The sequence below is a fragment of the Perognathus longimembris genome, chromosome 19, assembly GCF_023159225.1.
Source record: "Perognathus longimembris pacificus isolate PPM17 chromosome 19, ASM2315922v1, whole genome shotgun sequence".
Taxonomy (NCBI): domain Eukaryota; kingdom Metazoa; phylum Chordata; class Mammalia; order Rodentia; family Heteromyidae; genus Perognathus; species Perognathus longimembris.
This window is the reverse complement of record NC_063179.1, coordinates 27,112,821-27,131,872: the sequence shown is the minus strand read 5'-3', so window position 1 is coordinate 27,131,872 and position 19,052 is coordinate 27,112,821. Positions and strand designations below refer to the sequence as shown.

Genomic DNA, 19,052 nt, shown 5'->3' with positions numbered 1-19,052 from the left:
CAGAGAAAGCATATTAAGGGAGCCATTCTGCCTCCCAAACAAGGGTTTGTTCCAAACACACATTTCAGTGACTCAGAAGGAAACAGACAGAGATTAATCTTGCTGAAATCTGGCTGATTTCCAGCAAGAAGTCTATGAGGAGAAGGTTCTGTGTGTCACCACTAATGAGCCACTACCTAAGAACACTCAGGTCATGGTGGTGTCTTAGTAAGCAATGCCGTATCACAGACAGGTTAACAACAACATAGAAAGTACCTTCAAGTGTGTCCAGATGAGTGGTAGAGTGAGTAAGCGAGAGGTAAGAAAACAGGAAAGTACCTGGAGCTATGTGTTTTAGGTTTCAAAGTTGTTGACGTTATAGCTGTGGTCATATGATGGATATGATTTCTACCTGTTAAACCAATGCTTCCTGTCTGGGAGCACTTTGCTTGCTTAGTGATAGGACTGTGGTCATGCTGTCTTGTTCTGGGGACACACAGAAAGATTTGGCATGGTGCAAATAATGACCAGATGCACAACTTTAATTAATGAGAAGGTATGGTTACTTCACAGAATAATCTCTGAGGAGTCCTGGTTTCCGCAGTGTGTTGGGAATCTGAGGATTATTGCAGGGGGAAAATGAATTCAGAAAAGGTGAAAAGTATTTCAATAGATTAATTAATCTCATATTGAATGTTCTTTTTCCAGATCTGGGACTGACAGAATAAAAAAAATAGTCGAGGTGTGATGGAGAGTCACAAAGTCACTATGACCTCCTGTCACCTGTCCTGACATAAATCACTTAAACTCGGGAATCAATTCACTTCTTTTGTTCTTCATTCCTTTGGGGAAAGAAATGAATGATGTCTGTCTCTTCTCTCTCTTCTGCTCCTCTCTCCTCGCCATCTCTATTATCAGTCTGTTCTCCCCTCTCTCTTGTCTCTGTGTTGGTCTCCTGTCTCTCTGTCTCTGTCCATCTCTCTCTCTCCATAACACACACACACACACACACACACACACACACACACACACACACACACACACCTTTGTCTTTGTGGCATTTAAACAGTCCCTTGGAGATAATCATAACTTCGGATAGGAGTCTGTGTTTCCCAAGGAGTTATTTCTAACCTGCTCTTCAGAGCCTATTTTTGTCCCTTCACCTGGCTAAAGGCAAAGAAAGGGGGGCGCCTTACAACCCAGTAACTGTGGTTTAAGGCTCCCTCTTGGCCTTGGCTGGGGTGCCACAAAGTGCTGCAGAGGAACTGGAGTTCTAGTGGACCTGGAGAGCACAGGCTGTCAGGAGTGAGTAGTGACCAGGCCTGCGCTGCCCTAGCACGTGTGCCTGGCCAGGGCCGGGAAGGCTGTCAGGGTGACGCCCCCACCTCCACAGCTTGCAGGACCTGGGCTGGGGGAGTGTGCGGGAATGGGGGTGCGGCTGGGGGGCGGGGTATGGTGGAGGGAAGGTGTAGCCCGAGGGCTACACCATCTGGGACTCTGCTGGGTCTGGTGGAGGCAGACGTGTTTGAAAGGCTGGAGGGGGAAGGGAGGGGCGGGCTGGGCGGTCCCTGGAGCTGCCTAAGCTGCCCAGCAACTTTTTCTAGCTCTCTCCCGGACGGGAAGGGAAGCCGTTGGTCCGCAGAGCTTGTGCGGGGCCGCAGGGTTCTGCAAACCCCGGGCGAAGCCAGAGTCTGCGGTGCTGGAGCCGCGATGGGAAAGGGACCCGAGGGGCGCACGGGACGGCAGCTGCCGGGGCTGCTGTGGCTGATCTTAGCGCTCAGTCCAGGTAAGTGTGGAGTAGTCTGTGCGTCAGGGAGCAGAGGGTTGAGCCAGAGTCCCAGGGACCCAGGGGCAGAGGAGAAGGGGGTCTGCAGAGATGAGAACATTGGGCGGATTCTCTGCTCTGAATCCACGTGGACCTGGGCTTCCAGCCACTGCAGCTTCCCAGAGAGACATTTGCGCACATACAAGACACACACACACACACACACACACACACACACACACACACACACACACACACAATCATCCCTGCCCCGCCGGGGGTGGGGGGGTGTCGGGTGTCTGAAGTGATCAGAATGCATGTTGCCCCCTGTCAAGTATCATAAAAAAAAAAAAAACTCCAAAATCTCCTGGGTGGGGGGCGGTTTGGCTACACACACACACAGGTCCTTGGAATTCGTGGGTGGTTAGAGATCCGCAGGTCCTGAAGTCTAACTTCCTCTAGCTCAGACAGGTGCCTCACTTGCCCGGGAGACCCCCGAATCAGGTGGCAGACCCTGTGTGCGCCTGCAGCATCCAGGCATAGCTCCAGGAAGGTTTCTCTGGATGCGATTCCAAAATGCCTTTTTTTTCACCTCGATGGTGTGAATGATGCCACCACCACCACCACTCCTAGTCCCCAATTTTAAATTCAGGACCGAGCCCTGGTGTTTCTTCCCATAGAAAACAGGGAGAACAAGCGTCTTCTAAAGACTTCCTTGGCAGAGGGCAATTCTTCCTTCCTTTCTGCCTTCCTCTTATTGTTCTAAGCCGTGTGCTCAAAGAATGTGATCACCGCTCAGTTCTTTCCACTGTCGTCATCTTAGACGCCAAAGAAAGAAAAAGCAGAAGTCGCTAGAGCTTCAGCTCCAGGGGCTGCCCAGTGTGCAAGGCGCGCTCCAGGCCTGGCTTCCTCTTGCTGGGAGTGCAGGAGGGACGGCTGGGGTGCAGAGCCATTGTGGGCCAGCCTGGCGGACTTTTAGTGTGTGTCTAAGAACCTTAGTCTCCTGCAGGAAAGATAAAGCCATGACTGTTATTATGGAGTTGGGATTGCTAGTAAGATAACAAACAGCAAAAAGTGATCTTTGCCTTTAAAATCTTTATACAATATTGAATATTGCAATATTTCCTCAAATGTCTTCTTTTATGCCAGTCCTATTCTTTATGGTAGAAAAAAGCAAATCTAAGTAACCCTTGTGGCATTTACTACAGGAAAGATACACAGAGAAAAAAAGTGCCAAGGGTCTCCATCTTCTAGCAGATTCCCAGCATTGCTCGACTTACTAACTGGTTTCAGATACATTGCCCTGGGGACATAAGTGTTGGTTTGAAGGATCATGGACTCTAATTCAGGGTTTCAGGCCAGTGGAAGTTGACACTGAAGACTGGTTGCCAAACACCTTCAACAACCTTCCTAAGAGTTAAAAGACATACAATTCCAAGCTTTTTGTCTCTTTTAATTGCTGGTATTAAAACAAGCTACGGAAATAGAGCATCATTTTCTAATCTTTGAAGTGTCGGGGCTTGTTCTGGGCAGAGCAGTGGGAAACGCCCCACTGGAATGTATTACTGTCAGGTATAAAGATTCCAGTCTTCACTTAGCTTCTGAGGACAACTCAACACAAGCAGGAATCTGTGATTTAAAATGCATTTGTTTCTTTCCCTTGTTCCACTTAGTTGTATACCGAAGGAACATGTTTTCTCTTCATTTAAATCATGTAAATTGTAATAAATCATATACTGAAATTTTGCCATTTGGGATATCAGTTGAGGTTCTCAGGGAAGCAGCATTATATTTTTGACCTTGGGTATCTAGGGTTACTAGGAATAATTGAAATTTCTAGCTCAGTAGTACTGAAAAAAATTTTGACATTACCCTGCCAAATTTTTAAGCATGCATCCTCATTAAACACACATAGACATCATTGTTTGTAAGTTTTGATCATGGGTCATCCTGACATCCAGACACAGAGAAGTTAAGCTGTAAAAGGTGTGTTGGTGTGTTTAGACATCTTGTGTTCTCTCTAGCATACACACAAACCACTTTAGAAACATTCCCTTCAAAGCTCATTTTAACACAAGAGTGTTTGCTTTCCATAAAACTTCTCACAGTCCCATAAAAGAATACCTTACTCGTGGTTTAGTCCAATTTTACCACTTCCATTGCTTCCAGGCAGATTGAGGATAGGTAAGAGGTCTAGGTAACAGGGAAGCTACATAAATGTCTTACCAGGGGAGAAGCAAGTGTAACTTTAAAATGAATGAGGTTGTGTATTCCCTAGGGTGTTATAGGCCAAAGAATCCCTACCTGACTTTGAAATTGCATGCCTTCCTACTACCTCTGCAGCCCTCTGAATAAAGTCTCTCCCTGAGGTAACTTTCCATTGGTCAGTAAGCATTCTGATTTTTCTCATAATAAGAAAGTGACTTCCTTTTACTCTTTAATTTCTTTCTGAAACATCCAACAGCTCTGGATTCTGTTTTCTCTCTGTTTTGTTTTCCTGCCCTCTGTCTCCTTCAGCGATGCATCTTGGCCCATTTCTTCTTGGTGTTTGCAGAGTTTCACCCCGGATTCCCCTGTTCACTTTCTAGGTTCTCTCTGGAGCAGCTCTGGCCCAAGTCAGGACCATCAGCCTCATCCGTCCTCTAAGTTCTAGATTAGCATTTCCATAAACCACCAGATCTCTCCATCTGGATGTTCTATAATTACATTTTCTAAATGGAATTCAACACCTGTTCTCCAGAACTTTCTCTTCTATTGTCTACTACTGCCCTGCAAATAAGGAAGCCAAGGATTCATTCCACTGTATTCATTCTCCCAGTCAATTTCCACATTCAGTCCATTCTCCCTTCTGCAGCAGCATATCTGTCCTCATCTTTCTAGATCTGGACTACTCGACCATTTAAGCTGCTTTTCTGTTTTGTTTTATTTCTCCTTCCTTCCTTTTTTTTTCTTTCTTTCTTATCTGTCCAGTTCATTGTTTTCATTTTCGTCAATGCTATCTCTGAAATATTTATCTGTGTTTAATCACTCCACTCCTTTGTTTCAAATGCTTGGGGTCTCTATGTCTGACATAGATAGGGTAAAGTCCAATTTTCTTGGCTGGCTTTAAAAACGATTTTTTGTTATCTGGCCACAGCCCACTTATCTAATCTTTTCTCTGTCTTATCCTCTCCCATATAAACTCTCTCTCTCTCTCTCTCTCTCTCTCTCTCTCTCTCATACATGAACACATGTATTCTCTCTAAATCTTCTATATTCCATGGTGTGTTTTGAGTACATAATTATGTCATGTCTGGAGTTATAGAATACTTTCAGGTTAAACCTTAGACCTTCCATGCATTGATTTCTTTTTCTCACGTCTTTTTGAAGCTGACCATTCTCCACTTGTAGAAGAGAGTATCTACAAACACAGTTATTGTATAGGGAAAGTTTTTATTTTTTATTTTTGGAAGGATGGAATCTTTCATTTCTGTTGCTCAATCTAAACTACCTTCCCTCATCCTTAGTCCATCAATGGCCTTAGGCCACCTTCTATTATAGCAACTGCCTCCCTTGTTGCTTACCGTCTCTCTATGCTCAACTGTACTTAAGCTTTGCTCTGACCAATGAGCCTCTATTGGACTGAAATTCATTAGTTGGGCTTCAAGATTTCAAATTTTCAAACAACCATGTATGCCTGTCTCTCTCTCTACACACACACACACACACACACACACACACACACACACACACACACACACACATACACATATATATTTCTGGTGTATCATCAAGTTTGGAAGTGAGTGCTTAAATATTACCACCACTTCCTTCCATTTCCTAACACATTAAATTCCAGAGTTATCTGTCTTGCCTAGTGAGATGACCACCAAGTTAGATAGATTTCATCACCAAGATTACGTCAGTGGAAATGCATGCTCTCTAACGTAAATCCTGACAGCTCTCTGTCTTCATGTACTATCACTCCTGGGCATATTAAAATGGTGAAGATGATGTAAAGAGATGAGCTTCTAATGATGGAATTTTAGGCATTGAGTGAAATAAAGATGTATTTTCCATTTATATGTTTAAAAGTGAGGAATTTCAGGGATAATGGGAAAAATATTTGGAGCCAAAACTATCCTGGTAACATGTTAAAGTAACTGCTAAAGCCAAACGTTTTTAGCAGCCCTACTCAGCTTAAGACAGAAAGCATAGCACAAAAGAAGAACCCTAAAGGCTTGTCTCTCTAGGCAACAAATCAAAGATGTAGAGACTCTCTGGCCTATTTTCTTCTAGTTATCATGGTGGACATTGATTTATCAGGAAGAATAGACAGAATGACTACATAATTCTGATATCATAAGCATGGGATCCTTCTGATTATATAGAAAGGTATTATTTATTTGGATGCAGTGAATGCTATAAAACATACTCTGTTTGATCATATCTTGTACCTACTTTATTCAAGGCACTGTGGTAGACATAATGTCAAATCAAAGAAAACCCAAAATGTGGTCTAGAAAGATTTCCTATTAGGTAACACTCAAATGTAAAGAAAGAAAATTATTTCTTTTCTAGCAGAAAGAAGCTCATTTTTCAAGTTAGTACCTTATTTCAATTAGGAGAGATTCAAGGGAGGCAGCAGGTTGTTGACCCAGTGACAATCTGATAGGGTCATGTTTCATACCAGTGTTCGAAGTAGACATCCACTCTGAATTCAGTGTTGGCCCATGGGGAATAGGAGCAATCTGGGTACATTGGTAAGAAGCATATTGTCAGCCTTCAGAACAGCTACAGTTCTGAGCAGCTACAGCCATCTTACAATCTTGATGTTAGCTAGCCTATGGATAAAACTAATATACTCTGGGTAGTGTCACAGAAAAATAGAATGAATATCAGTACTTTGTACTGTCTTTGAACTTCTAAATTCCTTTACAATTTCTGACAGCATCTTTAAATTTTTTACATAATTTAAAAATTAAATATTTATATAACTAGGAGCTATAATGTAAGTTTCTACAGCCTAACAGATGCTATATTTACATATAATCAATGAGTAAAGCAGCTAACTGTTGAACTCAGGGAATGGAGAAACAACACTAGAATGCATTGGTGTTAAACCTCCAGAGAGGTCTTCATGAGGATAGAAAACAATCATTCAAATATTAGGTCAACCCTGGAGGACCTTGGATAACATGGAGTCTAGCTCTCCACTTTGAATGGTTATTAGTCATACTATAGTTAGATGAAATAGAGAAGAATATAATAGCAACAGGACCCACAACTCCTCGTTGCTGCATTAGATGTAGGATATCTTTTGTTTGCTTTTTGTTTATTGTTATTGTTTTTGTACTGGTTCTGGGGGTTGAACTCAAAGTCTGAGTGCTGTCCCTTAGCTTTTTGCTTAACACTAGTGCTCTACCACTGAAGTATATTTCCAGCTGTTTGATGTTTACTTGGAGAAAAGAGTCTCTTGGAGACAGGCACTGGTGGTTCACACCTATAATCCTAGCTACTCAGGAAGCTGAGATCTGAGGATAGTGGCTCAAAGCTAGCCAGGGCAGGAAAGGCCTTGAGACTCTTATCTCCAATTACACACCAGAAAACTAGAAGTGGTAGAGCTCTAGCCTTGGGCAAAAGAACTAAGAGATAGTGCTCAGGCCCGGAATTGAAGTTTCATAACTGAAAAAAAAAGAAAAGAAAAGAGTCACTTAGATGTTCAAACAGTGATCCTCAGATTTCAACCTCCTGAGTAGCTGGGATTACAGGCATGAGCCAATGATACCTGGCTATGTAGGTTCATGAATGGGAAACTGATATAATGAAAGCAGAAGAACAAGATGCTCAAGTTATTCAAAGAGAACAAAACATGAGATGTAAATAGACACTGGCCCTAGGCCCTATAAACCATGATAAAGGAAACTGAGTTTTATCCTAAGGACAGTGAACAGGTCTAAAGCAAAAAAGAAATAACTTGCTCAAAAAACTGGCTTACAGTGAAGGAAGGGTAGGTGAATGGAGCCAAGATAGAAATTACCAGTATCATCTAGGAAAGAATCAATTTTAGTTTTAGAGTTTTCTGTTGAATTTCTGATGTTGTAATGACTATAGTATAGAAACTATGGAACATGCCTATCGTACAATTTTTTTTGTTACATGGGATGCTAAAGGAGGCCAACTAGAAAGAAAGTTTAATTGGACAGGCTGAGTTGGAGACATCATGTGTACATGCCTGGCCAGAAGCTTCACATCTAAAGACTAATTGAAGAAGTAGTATTGATTATATGAGCTAGGAAAGAGGGATTAGAGAAGGCTGCTGGTCACAACTTTGCAATTGCTTTAGATGGTGAGTTAGAAAGAGGAGGTATGATTGGAGGGGGAGGAGCAGCTGTAAAACCTGAAAGAAGACTGAACAAATTGGGAAGCCCCAGAGGGCTTGGAGAAAGAAGAGTTGGTCATCAGCCTCAACTTCCTCAAAGAAGCCAAGTTATTCTGACAGTCTGGGCAAGGGCAGTCTCCAAGGTATGCCAGCGTAGGAACCTGAATGGAATGGCTTAGAAGTTGGACGAAGTAAGGAAACATAGGTAGTGATGGAATGTCTGGTGGTACAAAGGAGGTCAGAGTGGTGAGAAGGGAAAGCTGGGAAAACGACTCTGTAAGCAACCAAGAAAACAAATGAACAGATAGTGACTTGCATACAATTATTTAATGAGATTTTTGAATTTGTATTGCTTAGCATGATACTGCATAATATACTTGTTCATTTTTAAATTGTATTGAGGCATCTGCAAATGGCAGAGGTCCATAACAGAAGGGAAACTAAGCAAAGTGGAGGGCCTTTAATGCCTGGGAAGAATAATATCAGAGAGAAAGGAGAGCAGAAAGCCCATTTAGGGGGCACAGGAGTGCCTGGCTGGAATCTATATGTGGTCATATGAAGGACAATGAACTAGGCTCTGGGGTATGTGATGGAGAAGTCATATGAATTGATGAGAGGGAGGTGAAGGTGACGCAAGCAAACAAAAAGGGAAAAAAGCAGAATTAGCAGGAAACAAAGTGGAGGATGAGAGCAAGAGCCCCAGGAAAAGATTCCTCCTATACTTCAATATACAGATGGAGAGGATCCATTCTATGTATTTCTTGTTTCAGCACATCCTCACCACACTAAGTCATTGCTATTAATATTTTGGGGTTAGTGTATGTAATACAAAATAGCATTCCAATTCTAGTAACCAATGGATATGCTTTAGTGAGATTTCCTCCAAGAAAAAAGAAAGAAAACTAGTCAGTTCTTTTAGAGATGTAGATCTATGTTTCTCCAGTTCACATTTTAATTATTCCTCTCTAGCAGAAAAGAGCTCTCTTAGATCATCTTTACAGTACTCAGAAGGTAACATGCAGTAATCAGTAACCAGTGTCATTTATCATAGAAAATTAGTGTTGGCTTTGACAGGTTTTAGTCGTAACGAAATAAAGCATTTTATTCTGGGTAGGTCAGGATCTGTCTCAGGCAATCTAAAACAGTTTCATCTTATCATATAAATTAGAAAATACATTGATGTTTATTATTTATTTCGTGAGAGCCACAATAACTTCCAATTGTATATATTCAATTATTTTATCTGGTCTGTGTCTGCTGATTTGTCTACTTATAAGTTATGCTTAGTAACCAGACAAACAAACTGCATACTTGGTCAATGTCTTTATATCATAGAATATTTGCAGTGTAAATAGTTTTTGAAATGTATTCTGCTTCCATTGAGAGACTTACCTGTTCAGTTGTCGAAATAATTAATAGAAACTGCAATATAATCAGCAAAGACTACTGCATGATTATTCTATGTTCTGAAAAGTGATTGCAATTCATCCTCTAGTTACTTTGAAGAGACTAGAGATGGTTCTCACTACAGAAACCACACATAAAATCTGGGTTGCTGAAAGGCTTCCTGTAAGAAAATGAGGTTAATGATTAAACACAGCATAGAAATAAAAGTTCTCAATAGTGGGTTGTCAGTGTTAGAGATTGTTTCCTTGTGTGTTGAAAAGCATGAGCAGAGCTGTTGCATGGACGGAAGCCTTGGACGCTGGCAGTTGTCACTTTTCCACTTCATTAGAAATGACTTCTTGTTTGTCTTTGTGTAGGCCAGATCTCATTTCCATGGATACCATGTAAAATGCAGACTGAACACAAGCTGGCTCTGGGTCAGATCAGTAGACAGCTCTCTTCCAAATCATTTATCAGTTACATTCAGTTCCTTTAACCAAATAGCTTCTTGGATGCCTACTCAAGGTTAGACTATGAACTTTCTTGCATTTTACAACCACTTGTAAATAATATTGTGATTGCTATTGCATAACATAGATACTTCACGATAATTTTCTATGTACTTTTTCAACATTGCTTCCTGGGAGCAAAAAACAAAAGAAAAACTTAGCCTGAAAATTATAATGTTTTATATGACCTTTACTTCTTCCTTTTGTTAAAACTATCTTTAAGTAATTGTACAGAGAGTTTACCATCCAACGTTTCATTTTATAAGTGCAGTGTATCTTGATTGTTATTATCCATTTTATCATTCTTTGTCCTCCATCCCAACCTCACCCTTCCACTCAGTTTTCCTAGTTTCACAGGATATGCACTGAATATATATGACCTTCACGTCTATTTCAACATAAAAATATATACATAATCCTAATTAAGCTATAATGCAAAATTGAAAATGGTTAGTAAATGAAATTTCTTGTTATCAAAACATTGTTATTAATCCTTCTTATTAATACTTCAGCATAATCAAACTTATTGTCATTCTGCTAGCCTTCAAGTGCATTAAGATTCACATGGGCCCTAGCCTTTGCTAGGTGGGTGTAGTGGTTCATGTTGCAATCTGAACTACTAGGGAAGCTGAGATAAAGAAGACTGCCCAGGCCCCTCCATCCCCCGCCCCAAAGTTAGTCAATTAACAAGATCCAATCTCAACAGAAAAAGCTAGGTGTGGTGGCTCATGCCTGTCATCTCATATCTGGAGGAAAACAAAAAAAGAATTCTGGTCCAGGCCAACAAAAAGTTGAGATCGGGCTGGGGATATGGCCTAGTGGAAAGAGAGCTTGCCTCATATACATGAGGCCCTGGGTTCGATTCCCCAGCACCACATATACAGACAACGGCCAGAAGTGGCACTGTGGCTCAAGTGGCAGAGTGCTAGCCTTGAGCAAAAAAAAGAAGCCAGGGACAGTGCTCAGGCCCTGAGTCCAAGGCCCAGGACTGGCCAAAAAAAAAAAAAATTAAAAAAAAAAGTTGAGATCATATCTCAAACTAATCAGAGCAAAAACAGAGCTAGAGATGTGCTTCCATGTACACAAACATTGTCCAGCATGAAGCCCCAAGTTCAAATGTCAGTGCCAAAAAAATAAAACAAGACAAAATCAAGCACCCTACAGCCCTATTATCATATACCTTTGCCATTTGTCTGAAGTGATGTAACTGTGCATATCACTGAAGCCTTGATTTCAGTGAGGACCTAACACATCTGCAAGCAAATGCACTCCTCATCCAGTTTGAGTTGGACTTCTCACTTGGACCCTTCCATAGCAGAGAGGTCACCTTCTGTTCAGTGCCTATTAGTGCCTATGACCATGGAGAAGATATGCTAACATCTTCCCCCATGCCAACTGTTCCTGTGACCCATTGTGTTGAATAAGGGACATACACATGAGCCAGGTCTGCATCTACCATACTGTAGGATGGAAGGCACTTTTTCTGAAGGAATGTCAAACTGAGAAATTCCACATCCTTTCCCATTAGTTTAGTCAAAATCACTCCAGTGGTAAGTATACATGAATTTGTCAGAATAGTCCTTTAGTTGATTAGTTTGTTTTTACTTTGTTGACAAAGTTTCTTTGCTTTAAAGATGTTTCCCTTTTGTCTTGAAATATCTAACCACTCCTGTAACAAGATTAATGAAAGCATCGGAGCAGTGCAGGCATCCTCTTCCCCCTCAACCTCTTTCTAGATCTTTTCTGTTCTTTTGATGTAGCCCTGTAATTACCTTCAGACTTCTCTGTGCCACTGCATATGTTTTATAAGATCATGTCTACCTTATTTGTCACTGCATTACCAGAATGCATTCAGAAAACGAGGGATCCATAAAAGTAAAAAAGAAATAGAATTTAGCCTAACACATATTGTAATGTGTAACACATGCAAAGAGAAATACATTAAGGGGAAACCAATTGCAACAGCAATACTCACAAGACAATACATTGGAAGTTAACTGTACAGCATGGGGGGAGAGGAAGTGGGAGAAAAATGAGGGATGGGGTAACAAGATTGACAAGAAATGTACTCACCCCCTTACATATGTAACAATAACACCCCTGTAAATCACCTTGACAATAAAATTAAATTAAAAAAAGAGTAAGCATTCAGCTTGTCAGGGCTACTCAAAACTAGTTTAGTTTTCTGGCTACTATTTTATGGAAGTTGACAGAAGACATAAGTCTCCTGAGTCAGAGATAAAGTCCCTTGAGACTTTATTACTCTAGGCACAGCAAACAACATGAATTCCATTGTTTGTGATGGGTTCTCTCACCCCCAAATCACAGAAGAGAGAAGGTACAGAGCATTGCCTGGCATGCAGTAGGTTACATTTCAGGAAAGGAATATGGAGCTTTGTGAACCTACAGTTTCACAGCAAGCAGATAGAAAGCTACTCTTTGTTCCTCAGGAAGACATTACTCCAGGCCTCTATGGCTTTTGTAAACACAACGTTGAGAAGTGGCATGGTAAACAGTCCTTACAGCCTTGCATCTTTCACAAGCTGCTTTGTGAAAAGCCATGTAAGAGTGTTCTGATCAGAGCTTAACATCTTATTTTTTTTTTAATATTTGTAACCACAACTCAGATGAAAAATACATAAGTAAATAAGATCGTACAGATTCCAAACTATTCCACAGGATTTTCCTCTCTCTTTTATGGCAATCATTTCTTTGCTTGTTTTACTTTTGTCCTTCAACTAGTTAAGAATGCATTTTCTATACCTAAGTGTTTGTGTTAAGTCTTAAACACATGCACAAATATACACTAATACAGTACATAATCCTCTGTGGCTGGATTGTCAGCACTGTGTTTATGAGTTTAATCTATGTTGCCTATAGATAGATCATTTTTGTATTCAATATCATATGGTATTCCATTGTGTAAATATACTGCAATTTATTTATCTATTTATTCTCATTAGTGAGTAGTTCTCACCACAGACGAATGTGAGCACTCTTACTAAATACATGTTTGTGATCACCTTTGGTAAACCCATATTCACTGGTATGTATCTGGGAACAAAATTGTTTGGTCATACAGAATTCATATACTCACTTTTATTAAAATTCTTACAACATTCCAAAGATATGAACCCAATTAGCCCCTCTAGCAAGGCATGGCTGCCCTCAGGCCTCCGTTTTCCCTACCTTGTTGTAAATTTGTTTTATGTGTCATCATGTCTCCTTATAACATTTCTTTGAGTATTGATGTCATTACATTTGCAGGCTCATTAGAAACTTAAACTTGCTTTTCTGGGAAATAGCTATTGGAAAAAAATGACCATAAAATTCACAATGGATTAGTTGTCTGTTTTCTGATCCTTTGTAGCAGTTCTATGTTCTACATATGAACCAGCCACCTGTGCTGAAAATATAGCCTCTCCCTTGGAGGATTTTTCTTTTTTAATGATGTATATCAACCAAGTTTTTGATGTTTATTTAGTTAAATTTATCAGATTTTTGTGGTTAGTTTTTTTAAAATTTTGCTTCATGTATCTTATTTAAGGTCATGAGTATTTTCTCCTGTATATTAAAAATGTATTTGTTTTCTAATTTTCAGTGAGACCATGGAAGAAAGTTTTTTGTTGTTGTTGTTGTTGTTTTTTGGGGGCCAGTCTTGGGGCTTGGACTCAGGGCCTGAGCACTGTCCCTGGCTTCTTTTTGCTCAAGGCTAGCACTCTGCCTCTTGAGCCACAGCGCCCCTTCTGGCCATTTTCTGTATATGTGGTGCTGGGGAATCGAACCCAGGGCCTCATGTATATGAGGCAGGCACTCTTGCCACTAGGCCATATCCCCAGCCCCTGGAAGAAAGTTTTGAGAATCCTTAGAGTTAGAAGTCAATGGTCTTTTCTTTACCCTATAGATAACAAATTTTCTCATACTTCTTGTGATAAAAAGCGAAGCTACAAGGCCCCTGTATCAAGATGAAGGGAGGTATATAACAGTCTTTGTGACAGGGCATCAGGCTGCTTTGCATTACTTTACACAGTTCTTGTAATAACATGATGGAACATCTGCTAACTAAATAGCTCTAAGTGAGTAACAGGCCAGTGATGTATACAGTATGGAAATGCTGGACGAAGGGCTGACTCATGTTTCCGATAAGATGGACTACACTTCATGTAATCCCAAACAGGAAGTGGGTATTTATGAATTGTTGATCTTTAGAATATTTTTCCATTCAATTTTTTCAGACTAGGGTTCACAGTGGGTAGTATATCTTCAAACAGATGTTCCTAAAGCAAGGGTAGATATGGATTGGTTGGTGCAGAAATAGGGACCAGAGACTCATAGGAACCTTATTTCCCCAGGGAGTAATGGTTGCATTTTTGTAATTCAACATTTGAGGCAACACTTGTCATGAATGAAAAGAGGAGGCTACATATCAGAGCTTCTCACCTGCAGGTTGATTGTATCATTTGAGAGTAGGAAGTTACAGTGTTCTAGTTAGAATTTCTGCCCTTCTGTGAATTAAACCTGAGGGAGAAGGGGATTGGGGGAATCTTGTTTGCCAGAACACTTGACTTTAAATAAATAAATCTATAGATAGTACTGTACGCCATTACCCCCAAAACCTACTGACTTAAACCCTTGCCCATCGTTTATGACCTCTCATGGGTCGGGAGTTACTCCTGGGTTGGCCAAACATTCTTACTCAGGATCCCTCACGTGATTATCAGAAGGCAGATGGCTTTTTCTCTCTTTTTTCTCATGTTTTCCTCCTAATCTTTTCGAGCATGGCACTCTCTGGGGGCCTAGACTTCTTGCATCATGATCTTGACTCTAATGTCTCATTTCTTGAAAGGAAATTGGGAGATATTGCATCTCTTTTCTAGCCATTAAGAAATCATGCAACAGCATCTAGTCACGAAAAAAAAAAGTCCCACATAGTTTTGGAAGAGGAGACTAAGTATCTGCGTTTGATGGTAGAAGGCAAAAATATTCCCAGACATCTTTTAAAACCACTACAGTAACTTAAACAATTTAGTGCTTACAAGACTGCTCCCTGTTTAGACTAGGGTTTAAACCTAACCTTATTGACATTTAGGGACTGAACATTCTTTCTAGGAAAGGAAGTGGGAGTGGTCTATCTGGGCACTTGGAAGATTCTGTGACACATCTCTGCCAGCCCCCACCCCCCAACTGCCAGCCAGATGTGACAATCAAAACCTTATCAGACATGAAAAGATGCCCCCAAGAAAGAAAGTTTATCTCAGGAGAAACCACTGCACAAAACAAGCTTATGTTAAACACATTCAATGTTTGTGACAATATAGAACAGTTAATCTGCAGGATAGGTTAAATGTTGTCACTTTCCATGTGGACTTTAGATCAGTCATAAGCAAACTATTCTCTTTATTGGGTCACTGCAAAGATCAAGTGTGGTTATGGAAAATATCTTTCAGATTGTGAAGATGTTATGGTTTTCTCACAGACTTGAAACTCATTCTCTTTTTTATCATCACTCATTGTACTAAAAGAAATCTGAAATAATAGTGATTACTTATTGTATGCCACTATAGCATCAGACACTGATGGTTCGGGACTTGCAGGGCAGCCTCCCTAGAGGAGCTCTTTCTCCCATTTCTGACATCACTGTGGAGCACAACAGTGGCACTTTAATCCTCATGGAATATGAAGATTGACCCTTAAAGCAATGACTTTTCAAAGGAAACTTATGTTCCATTCCTTAAAATAAGGAGGTTTCTTATGCTGCTATATTGACATGCAACTCTGGGATCATTTTGTGTTTGGGGTTTTGCACTTTTTAAAAATGCAAGAGTCATAAACCAAACATTATAGAGCTTAAGTTTAAACATAATATAAAGATAATTTCCAAAGGGAAATTGAATTATTTTTTGTTTTTTTTGAGTGGATTGCTTTCTACCCACACTATTGTTCCTGCAGCATGAAACAATGCTATTGACAATGAGGTTTCCTGTGGTTATGTCTGTGCTCAGGAGGTCTACTCTGACCTATGACCGCTTCCTGCTGCCATATGTACTCTGAATAATGATTACCTGCACTGTAGAGTTTGAAGTCTGTTTGCTTAGTTCCAGAATCATGGTCTGAGTAATCCTATTTCCTGGAGGGTCCGTGAAGTAAAATTTCCTTACTTCTTTTTTAAAATTTCTTTATTGTTAAAGTGATGTACAGAGGGGTTACAGTTTCTTACATAAGGCAGTGCATACATTAAACTTGTTACCTCCTCCCTCATTTTTCCCCGGTCTTCCCCCTCCCTACTTCCCTCTCCCCCCATGAGTTGTACAGTTGGTTTACCCCCTATAGTTTTGTAGGTATTGCTGTTAGATTGTTTTGTGTCTTTATCCTGTCTCCTATGGTATGCTTCTCATGGGGCTCCGCAAATGCAGTAGCTTGGCATCCCTCTAGTCAGGAACTTAAACAGAATCTGTATTCAGGATCTGATTTCAAAATGAGAGGGGAATTGGGAGCTCCAGTTTCTCAAGAAGCATTCTACCCCTTAGTGTGATTACACTAAGAGCTAAAGCAAAATAAATTAACTTCACTGAGTTTCTGTCATTCGTTGGCATTTGCTTTGGAGTACATGTGCACTATCTGATGAAGGTAGGGAGGGGGAGGCATACATTATATGTATTTACAAGTGAGAAAGCAGTGACTTGTATAGAATAAGAAGGTTGGCCAAGGCCACAGGGCTTTGCAATGGCAAAGCTCTCAGATATGATGATATACTGTTGTCCTTGCTCTGTAACTGGATTTGTGTTGTCGTTGTTTAAAAAAAAATACTGTAATTCTCTCTTTGGTGTACTTATGCCAGCTCAACACCTCCAAATATAATCAATTCATATGTGTGTGTATGTGTGTTTGTGTGTCTGTGTGTATGTGTGCTGATCCTAGGGCTTAAAATCAGAGCCTGGGCACATCCCTGAACTTTTATGATCAAGGCTGGGACTCTACCACTTAAGCTACTGCTCTGCTTCTGGCTTTCTGGAGATTATCTGGAGGTAAGCGTCTTACAGACTTTCCTGCCTAGGCTGACTTTGAATTACTATCCTCAGATCTCAGCCTCATGAATAGCTGGAATTACAGATTTGAGTCATTGGTACTTGGCTTCAGTCTTCTTTTCAGCTTTCACCTATAGCTAGATAACAAGAAAACTTACAAACTCTAGAATTCTAGAGAATACCATACAAATATACAGAATCATTGTTACTGTTTAGAAATATACATATGTACTCTATATTTATTGATAAGCTATTGGTCCTTCTGTCTATATGTCTGCGTCGTGGCCTACATCCCCATGTCTTGCTTATTCCTAGTTATTTATTAAATTACTGCTCTCCCATTGAGTAACATCGTTTGGTAAAATAATGAGTATATCCTTCTATTTAACAGCTATTTCTGAGTCACAGCTTATTCTCCAACTAGTACTGAGTAGAAGCAATAAGGCAAATAAAAAAAAAAAACAGAAATGCACCTGTTTATAGTGACAAATGCAGACTGACCATAAGACAAAAATAAAACTTAAATTTTAGGAACGTACCTCTGCAAACTCTTTCTTGTGTGTTCACATTGCCTGATATTTTTATTTGCAAAAGTTAAGGCCACTGTCTCATTTCTACCTAATATTGCATATATGAACAAGGACATACTTCAACTTGATGAATTCTTAGATGGATTCCAGTAAAAGAAAACTTAAAGTGCCTTGAATATCACAGCTCCCATGTGAAATTAGAAAAGAATACTAAAGATCTCTATGGTATCACCAGTGCTGAGGTGTGAGAATGAAAGGAAACTGTCCTCACTATAAGTAATAACTTTGAGATTTCATTGTACTATGATAGAAGAAAGGAAAGGAACCTTTCTTTAGAGAATAGTATTTAATGAATGTATTGCCTGTGAAGAAGCAATCGAAAGACGTGAAGCCATAAATGATAGGAAGGGAGGGAGGCAGTACAGAATGCTTTAGGCAATCAGTAATTGGCAATCTTTGTTTGGATTTTCCAACTTTTGAAACTACAAATTTTTCTAGGATTGCTTTTCTCATTCCAGAGCAATATGTAATTTTATAGCTAAATTTGTTTTGCAACTTTATATCTGTTTTTCCTTAAGGAACATCTCTCTGAAGAATCACAATCTTTAATAGATGGAATTTGGATTTCCCACTACAGATTTTAATTAGGGAAGAAGACATGTTTACATATATAAATACAGATGCATATACAAATATATATTTGACATGTATATGTGTGTGTATATGTGGAGATATATATACATACACACGTATCATTAAATCCCCAGAGCTGAAGAACAAATGAACAAATAAACAAATGCTTTATGAAGAAAAATAAGACAAAACAAACTAAATAAGAAGAGGGCACAGGGGAGAGGAAGGGGAAAGTTTTATGTAGGATTATGTCTTAGTTATTTTGGGCTGTATGTCAAATTCCTATACTGTAGTGAGTTAAAATTATGCACTTGGCATCTCAGTTTCTAGGGGTCAGAAGTCTAACAATGGCCTCACTAGCACCTTCTACCTCAGAGTTTCTTTCAGGTCTGTGATCATGTTGGCCAAGGCTGAGGTCTCATCTGAGTGCTTGACTTAAGAAGGATTGCTTTTCTGCATACTCAGATTGCTGGTAGAATTCATTTCCTTAAGGTCTGTTTGACTGATGGCCTCATTCCTTTGCTTGCTACTCAGCTAGAAGTTGACCTCAGTTTCTTGCCAGGCCCACCTCTTTGCTTCATCAAGGCCAGTAAGCAAGAATCTGCTAGCAAGATGGAAGTTGCAATCCTGTACAAACAGTCACAGAGTGACCACCAGGACTTTTGAGTCCATTTCTTGAATCTTCCAATACATAAGTTAAAGTCACAGGTCTTGGCTACACCCAATGGGAAGGTGTTCCACAATGGTATGAAGATCAGGAGTATCAGGAGATGGAGCTCACTAGAGTGCATCTTACAGTCAGTCTACCACAGTCAGTGAAGGAAAGTATCTTCGAGAGATTCATGTGAGACAGAAGGTGGAATG

The 19,052-nt window shown here is 40.1% G+C and overlaps 1 protein-coding gene across 1 annotated transcript in view; it reads left to right on the top strand.

Annotated features, from left to right (window-relative positions):
• The first annotated feature begins 1,606 nt into the window (after positions 1–1,606).
• Itga2 (integrin subunit alpha 2) overlaps positions 1,607–19,052 on the top strand; it is a 92,116-nt gene continuing 74,670 nt past the window's right edge. The window contains exon 1 of the mRNA XM_048368171.1: positions 1,607–1,765. Coding sequence (XP_048224128.1) covers positions 1,690–1,765 — 76 coding nt within the window. The 5' untranslated portion in view covers positions 1,607–1,689. The remainder of the gene's footprint in view (positions 1,766–19,052) is intronic.